An 8,312-nucleotide genomic window follows, 5' to 3' on the forward strand; every position below is an offset into this window, starting at 1 on the left:
TATACTATAGTAATATAACTTTATTAACCCATTCTTTACGGTCAAACATGCAAATAGTCCAGTAAACAAAACAACAAAAATACAAAACAATTCTGTTTTTCATGAGTTTATCAAATTTAAATAAGGGCTATTCGATTCCTTATAAAGCTCCGCGTTTCTAAATGAATACAAACATATTTTTGTTATATTTTTATGGGTCACAGAACAGGAAATTATCTCAATTCAAACAATCGCTCAGGGGCAGATAACATTTAACATGTTTAATTCCTGCACAGCAGGCTTTTAAACACGGACGTAATAGGAACAGAAAGCACAATAAATAATTGGTAGAACGACTTTTGAAATGATAAAGATCCCAAAAATGTTTAGTGTGTCTAAATTACAATTAAGGCACTTGCAACCAACTTGCTAATATCAACCACTTGATTAAAGCCTTACTTCAACAGACGCTCCCATCATTTGTGCGATAAACGTACTATCTTTCATTTTAAGATGTCCCACAAATGCAGCGAGGATGAGTACATCTTAAAAATGTTTTGAGGGTGTCTACGTGTATCACACTAATCACAAACATGAAAAGAAGACTGAAATTTCACTCAAAAGCTGAGTATTCCTATTTGTGAGGAGCGCATGCCTTTATAGACCGGTTTTAGAAGTCAAACAAATTAAGCTACTCTGTCACTTCCGTCACAGCGTCGGTTTCGGTTTCAGGCCGTTGTCGCAGTTGTGCGGTCAGGAAAGGGTTAAAGAAGAAGTCGAAGCCAAACTGCAGGGCGCTCTGGGCCGTGCGCCTCCAGTCGTGTTCGATCTTGTACTGTCTGCGGCTGGACAGGCGGGCGTTGCCGCACGACAGGCAGTGAATGGCCTTCAGCTCGAAAACGGGCCACTTGGAGCCCAGACGTCCCTCCAGGATGGTGCTGAACTCCACCAGGCTCCCCGTGTTCAAGTGAAGCAGCACCGACTTGAACTCGTTGCTGGCGCGCAGGACGATGTCCTTGGTGGCGTCTTCGTCCTCCACGATCGTCCCGTTCTTGGTCCTCCTCTCTTGCGGCATGCCCAAGGTGACTTCGAACTTGTAGCGGTCGAAGCGCTTGACGTGGCATTCGTGTTTGGCGAGCTGTTTGAGTTTGCAGAGGGGGTCTTGGAGCGGCGGCGCCAGGAAAGGGTAAGGCCCCACTGGGGGGTCTTGCGTTTTGTCACACACGGGGTACGGCTGACCGTAAAGACAACGCATCCAATTCCCCACCAAAACAGGAAGCAGGTTAATAACCGATTGCGCCCCATTTTCGATGTCTGTCACCCGCACGTATTTGAAGCGGCCCGTCCACGTCACCCTGTGGCCTTCGAGGTGCGAGCACAGGATCTGAGTTTGCGCCATGTTGGACTCCTTCCACGCCGACGGACCGCACATGTTGCTGTACTCGGGCCACGTGAGGGTGGAGTTGTACACCTTCATGCCCTCGGACCGGTACACGTACATCCAGCAGAAGAGCAGGACGGCGCTGAGCCACACCAGGATGAGTTTGACGATGCTGCTCCTGGACAGCGAGCGAAACACCACGATGGGGTTCAGGCTGAAGCGGGTCCAAAGCCTCAGAACGACCGGCACGAAGCACACGGTCAGCGTGACGGCCATCTTGGTGATCTCCAGGGCCACGAACCACTGCAGGAGCTGGATGACGAGCATCGCGGCCAAGCCCAGGGAGAGAACGGGCAACGCGAACAGGAAGAGGAAGTAGCCGGCGCAAGTCCGTATGAGGCCGATGGCGGAGGCGTTATTGAGGAACACCAAGCAGAGCTCGCACCACGTGAAGCAAACCAGATACGGCACCAGGCACAGGTAAGTCCCCTTGAAGCCTCTCAGCTGGGCCATGCGGAACAGGAGGTAGACCAGGTGGCTGTAGAGGGCGCAGGGCACCCCGATGTTCAACGCCGCGATGTCGCCCAGGGGCACCGAGACGAACGTCCTCCCGAAGATCCTGAGCGGCCAAAGGGAGTCCGGCAGCAGGTAAGCGAGGGAGCAGGCCCCTGAGAGTACTTCCGTGAGCAGGGCCTTGCGAGCGAACAGTCTGGCGGAGGCGTGCAGGCTGAGGAAGGCGGTGACGGTGAAGAAGAGAGCCACTGCCGCCAGCTCGGAGCACGGGATCCACGACTTGTCGGCCACCGGGAAGGAGAACACCACGAAGACCACCGACAGCAAGAAGTACCTGAGGTAAAAAAAGAAAAGAAAAAAAGTATTTTTTTTTTTGCCTTCTATTCTGTTTTCTTTTACTGTTTAACTGTTTTGATTTGGTTGTTACTAAGTTTTTAGCTCCAGTGTTTCCTCATGGGGGAGCCTCCGCACTGGGAGGGATGGCTGGTCTTCTCCTGCGGGCAGGGCAGGCGGTCGTCCTGGGGGCCCCTTGGCGCGCTTCACTCTGTGTGGGGCGGGCCGTGGTCAATCTGGGCCGGGGGTCTCTGGGATGACATTTTCCCCTGTGGTGGTTGGTAGTCATCCCTCTCAGTGTGGATGAGCTCCTCCTGGGTGCCTTTCCTCACATGGTTTTTCTGTGCCCCTTTCCTCACATGGTTTTTCTGTGCCCCGCCATGTTGTGGTGTGTGTGTGTGTGTGTTTATGGGTTTGAACATGGGGATGTTGGGGGGAGCGGTGGGTTCTTTTTTTTTATTGTACTATGGATGTTTTAATTGTTCAACACCTTGAGTTGCATTTTAATTAGTGCTGTTAAAGCATTAATTGATTAATTAATCACAAAAAAATATCGCATTAATCATGAAGATTAATCGCACTATTAATTTTGACCATAGATGATCCTTTAGCGTGACAGCGGATGGCTTCGTTTAAGGTAGCACAGGTTGTGTTTGAGCAATAAACATGATTACATGCATTAAAGTAAAGCATTTAATAAACGTTTTTTGCGTATCACATTTAGAATACTTGTTCATGTCAAAATATTGGGGTCATTTTTTTCCCCATTTTAAATTATGCAAGTAATTAACTGATTAGAAAAAGAGGAGGATGAGCGTGTGCAGTGGATCAAAAAAATGTTGAAGATGTCCTCATAACATTAAATGTCAAAAGAATTAACGCATAACCTGGTGCTCTTCAAATTTGGCGGGAATAAATGTTTTTGTTAAGTGATTAATCAAAATTCTAAAGTGATTAATCTGATTAAAAAATGTAATGGTTTGACTGCTCTAATTGTAATGTATGAAAGGTGCTACATAAATAACGTTTGATTTGATGATTTGAACATTTCACACATGGTTTTTAATGGTACATTTTGTCGGCCTCATTTTCCGGCAATGCGAACCATGTGATTTAGCCCAGCAAAAAAATGAAGATGGTAATAATCATAAAAGGTAATCATGAAATATGATTACTGATTTAAACTATCGATATTACTAGTATTATACTGAATGCATAATATATACAGTGCTCAGCATACGAGTACACCCCCTTGGAAACATTTAAATATTTTATTCAATATCTCAAAACCTTTTCTGTCAAATATGTGCTTAACTCACAACACGAAAGTAAGGTTGATAAGAAAAGGCATAGATTACAAAATCCTTAGTTTAATCAAAATGACTAATGTGAAAAATTAATGTCACTACATTTAGTATTTTCTATGACCTCCATAACTTTTGTCTTTTTCTTTGGGTCTTCTTATTTGTGCAAAATAAATTTGCTAAGAAAACTACTTTTTGTGCGTGCTAATTAACAAATCTTGTTTGCAATCAATGGCCCACACTTGTGCGAGTATTTTGTAGTATAGCGTTCCATAGAAAATCTTAAGGCGTTCTTACAACAACCCTGTTAGGGCGTACTCATTTATGCTGAGCACTGCACATTATGCAGTATCTTATACTGAATGAAAAACAATGTTACACTGAGTTTACAACAATCTTGAATTCCATCATTGAAAAAAAGTGATCCTCACAAGTAGGGCTCCAAGTGTGTCCATCCAAAGTTGGTCTCAGCTTGTTCCAGATCGAGACCAGGTTCAAAGTGAGCCAGCAGGTCAGTTAGGGCCCGAAAGTTCTCCCAGGCTTTGGAATTCTATCATGGTAAAAAAAAAAAAAAAAAAACTCTTAAAAAATGTGTGATGATATGTAGAAATAAATGGTGGTCTGACCTGGAATACTCGCAGCGTACAGATAATCATGGAGAAGAAGGAGAGGTAGAAAACCAGCAAAGGAATGAGGAAGATGAAGAACTCGATGGTGAGGTTGGAGATGATGAAGAAGAAGATAAGCGCGTTGACGTGATGCGTGGGGATGAGGGCGCTGAGCCACTGCATGCCCGCCCGCGACGCCCAGTCAATGAGGTGCTCCTTGATCTCCAGCAGAGCGTGAAGCGGGAACTTCAGCAGCTGATTCCAGGACGGAGAAATCGGAACACTGTCGTAAGACCTTTTGCCTGCCCACACCCCCCCCCCCCCCCCGCGACTGTGACGCTCCTACCTTTTGGTGTAAGGGCAGCTCATCCGGATTCTTCACCACATCATCGTCATCTTCGTCGCTGCCTGACACGCCCGCCATTTCGGGAGGTGGCGCGATTCCCTGAGCGTACTTCTTTGTCATCTCGACAAATTCATCCATCCCCACAAAGGAGATGGCTACAAAGACGGAATAGTACAAACAAGTATCCCTGCTTAACTCATTCACTGCCATTGACGGTTATAGACGTCAAATATTCATTTGAACTATTTCTATTAGTTTAACTTTTTTTTTCTCCACTTTTGTTAACAAGAGTATGAAAACCTAGAATTTTTGTATTGTACATTTAGAACAGATATAATATATATTTGTGATTAATCGTGAGTTAAAAAAGTTGAATCGCCTGACCCTCCTAATTTTTAATATTCTTTTCTTTTTTTTAAATCACGTCAGGTGATTACATTTTTTAATTGTAATTAATCGCATGACTTCAATAGTTAACTCACGATTAATCATAAATTTTATAACTGTTCTAAATGTAAAATAAAAAAAAATTCTAGGTTTTCATACTCTTGTTAACAAAAGTGGAAAAAATGTTAAACTAATAGAAATAATTCAAAATAATTTTTGACGTCAATAGCCGTCAATGGCAGTGAATGAGTTAGTTTGTTTCTGATCTTAATGATTTCAAGTTGAATTCGCAGAGACAATCATTGTGTTTTCACCACAGCCTGATTTAGTCATATTGGCGATGCTACTTACACTCGCTGGTCACCATTGTCTGCAGAACTCTCCTCTGTTTCTTAGTAGAGCTGTTTAGTGGGCCTTGGTAGACAGGTTTGTCTGGAAATGGAGGAAAGTAGCACAACAGACGATGTAATACATATTAAGTTCACCTCTCACGTCGGGCTGAACAATTCTGAAAATGTATCTAATTTAGATTTTTTTTCTTGCCCATAATATTGTGATAGCGATTTAATATGAGACTATTTTATCAAGGTCTTCTACTGATGTATTTTTTTAACACAATAAATATAAACAATGATCTACATTAAATGTATTATTAGTGCTGAACCATTAATCAAATATAAATCAACAGATCAAGTCATTCATTCATATTTTTATTCAGTCATTTATATAGTGCCTCGATAAGTTTTGTGTTAAGATGTGCAGTCAATGTTTACATTTTGTTTCATGAACCATGCACATTTATTTGCATTATTGTTGGAATTTCATTTATGTTGATTGATTTGTGAGAATATTTTTATCTGTAAAGTGGTGACACTGCCGTGTCCGACAATGTTGTATGAAATACCACAGAAGTATTTTAATCTAAATGTCAATATAACTGGTCTTTTCTTTTCTTCTTTGTTTTTTTAATGTATTTTTTAACACAATAAATATAATCTGTATAACCATAATAGACATCAAATGTGTTATTAGTGCTTAACCATTAATCAAATTTAAATCAACAGATCAAGTCATCCATTCATATTTTTATTCACTCATTTATATAGTGTCTAGATGTGCAGTCAATGTTTACATTTTGTTTCATGAACCATGCAAATGCGTTTGCATTATTCTTGGAATTTGATTGATCATTTACTAAGTTGTGTTTACGCCACACCTATTTGGTAGAATTTGTACTCAACGTTGCCGCTGCATCATACCTCGATCAGTGTGGACGTGTTCTACGTTCTCCAGCATCTCCGACACAGCCACCGACCTCTTCCTCTCCGGGTTCAACTTCCAGTACATGAGCAGAGCTGCTTTCCGAACTCCCCTCTCAAAACGGGTTTCCGTGCACAGCTTCTTCACCTCCTCGTAGTTCTCGAGAGTGATGCCTGGAAAAGGGGACGCGGCGCCGCGCACGTCAGCTAACTGAATACCGTGTTGGCAGAGGACATCTTTGTTACCTTGCCTGCAGGCTAAGCATTGTTGCAGCAGCTTCACGGCATCCTTGCGGCCCTGCTTAGCGGCCTGGACCAGCCAGGTGACCGCAGTGCAGTTGTTTAGTTCCTCGTCTCTTTCTCGGGCCAGAGCTAAAAAGAAGCGGCCCATCTGGAGGGACACATGACACAAGGGCACTTTAGCTGTCCCACGGCCGGAACCCTCTCATTAATATGTCCCTGGCACAGCGTGTCCGCCATCTGGTTGACACTGACCTTTGTCTGCGCTTTCGCATCACCTGACTTTGCTTTCTCAGCCACTTCTTCAAGACTGACTTCCTCCTCTGGCTCCTCTGAAAGGTGATGCATAATTATTGTTTCAATTTAAAAAATTGGCATTTAAAAAAATATACATACATACAGCAGTGCCTTGACCTATGCTTAATTGATTAAATTTTTTGGGGAGCATGTAAAGTAGTATAAATATTTTCTTTTTATCTTTCTCCACAATGAAACTGACCATTTAAAACAAGAGCAAAGATTATATTGACAAGACTGTCACCTGGTTCCGGCGCGGTAGGAGACGTTCCGGCAGTGGCCGAGGAGGCCGCGTTGAGCTGAGCTTTCCCCAGCTGAGAAGGGCTCCTGATGGGCGAGCGGTGTGGCAAAGCGGTCGGCGAGGGGAATGAAGAGGAGCGGGAATAAGGACGAGGTGCAGACTGAGAAGAGGTACTCGAGTAGGACGGCGGCGGAGTAGTCGGCATGGTGAGTTTAGGAGAAACTCCTGGAGAGGGAGGTTCTGATCGCACAGCGGCGGGAGGAGAACTGCTGGAATTTGGTATGCCTGATGGTGATGATGTGTCCATAGCTGAAAAGAAAACAAATAAGTGATAAACATCAAAACTACCAGTAAAAACTGTTCCTGTTATCTCTCAACTCAAAGCTATTACACATTTGATGGTCTTTTAAATTTCCATTTAATATTTCCAATGTTTGTAATAATATTGAATCATTCGATATTATTACAAATGACTCTAGGAGAGAAAAAAACTACATGTCTAATATTTTTCATCCTATAAATGCCTAAATTTAGACTGGTCAACAGAGTTTCTATTGTATTTCAGTTCTTGGGTAAGTGTTGATCTGCCGCAGCCAAATTCAGCACGTATAGCATCACAAGTCTGAACCTGTTATAGACTGGAATTCTAAATCCAGAAGGTGACATCCTCAAGCCCTTAACCCTACTTTGTCTTTTTGGGAATCCCCACTCGAAGCTCCAAACGACCTCGATTTAAGTTAGCAGGTGCAGTTGACCTGAAAGCTATCCAACGATCTCGATGACGATGGTGCCTTTACGAATATTTGGTGCAAATCGATGCATGGATGTTATAATACATAAATGTGTATCAGAGGTTGAATGGTTGCGTTGCTAATGCTACTGATCGGCTCACCTTTTTGAGAGAGAGAAATTGGTCTGTATGTCAGCCTCCCTAAAGAGGAAAGACAACGTTCAAGAAGTATCTCTCTTGGTCACACAATGTCCAGATTCATTTTGTCATTTCGATGGATGGACTTTAGAAGAAGCTCTACCCGCAAATACACTTCAGTTTGGTCTGTTGTCACCACCAAAACAGACTAACGGAGCTCTAACAGCTGTTTCGGGCCTCACGTAAAAAGAATCTCTCTTGCGATTGGACAGAAATGATAACTACGTTTACGTCAAGGGGTTTCATTGGCTACAAAAACAGGAAGTTTACAGTTGGCTTCTCAGGCAAAAGCAATCGATCGTAGATGAAAAGTGAACTCCTTACATTCAGTTACGAGTTTAACAATTTATATATGTGAATGTACAAAAGGGTCGCATAGTGTTAAACAATGAATTTTTTTTGCTCAGTGTATTTTGAGTTTTCGTTTGTCAAATTATCGTGAAGTTTGTATAACACGTCTTGCCAGGAGGTGGCAGCATTGCTACAAAAAGAAATC

At 42.9% G+C, this 8,312-nt stretch overlaps 1 protein-coding gene across 1 annotated transcript; it reads right to left on the reverse strand.

Annotated features, from left to right (window-relative positions):
• Window positions 1-8,007, reverse strand: wfs1b (Wolfram syndrome 1b (wolframin)). The gene is made up of 10 exons (XM_086084054.1): window positions 7,781-8,007; window positions 6,892-7,197; window positions 6,606-6,682; window positions 6,357-6,501; window positions 6,111-6,284; window positions 5,203-5,283; window positions 4,465-4,619; window positions 4,137-4,373; window positions 3,942-4,060; window positions 1-2,207 (listed from the first exon to the last, which is right to left on the reverse strand). The coding sequence occupies exons 2-10, from the start codon at window positions 7,193-7,195 to the stop codon at window positions 671-673; spliced, it is 2,829 nt and encodes a 942-aa protein (XP_085940180.1). The 5' UTR covers window positions 7,196-7,197; window positions 7,781-8,007; the 3' UTR covers window positions 1-670.
• Window positions 8,008-8,312: the final 305 nt, after the last annotated feature.

This window comes from Leptonotus elevatus, chromosome 9 (assembly GCF_054856555.1).
Source record: "Leptonotus elevatus isolate MCC_2025b chromosome 9, RoL_Lele_1.0, whole genome shotgun sequence".
In the NCBI taxonomy this organism is placed as follows: domain Eukaryota; kingdom Metazoa; phylum Chordata; class Actinopteri; order Syngnathiformes; family Syngnathidae; genus Leptonotus; species Leptonotus elevatus.

Coding starts and splice junctions, on each gene's coding strand:
- wfs1b (XM_086084054.1), bottom strand. CDS start 7,195: ATGGACACATCATCACCATCAGGCATACCAAATTCCAGCAGTTCTCCT. Junction 6,683..6,891: donor TCCTACCGCGCCGGAACCAG/GTGACAGTCTTG, acceptor ATCACCTTTCAG/AGGAGCCAGAGGAGGAAGTC. Junction 6,502..6,605: donor ATGCGAAAGCGCAGACAAAG/GTCAGTGTCAAC, acceptor GTGTCCCTCCAG/ATGGGCCGCTTCTTTTTAGC.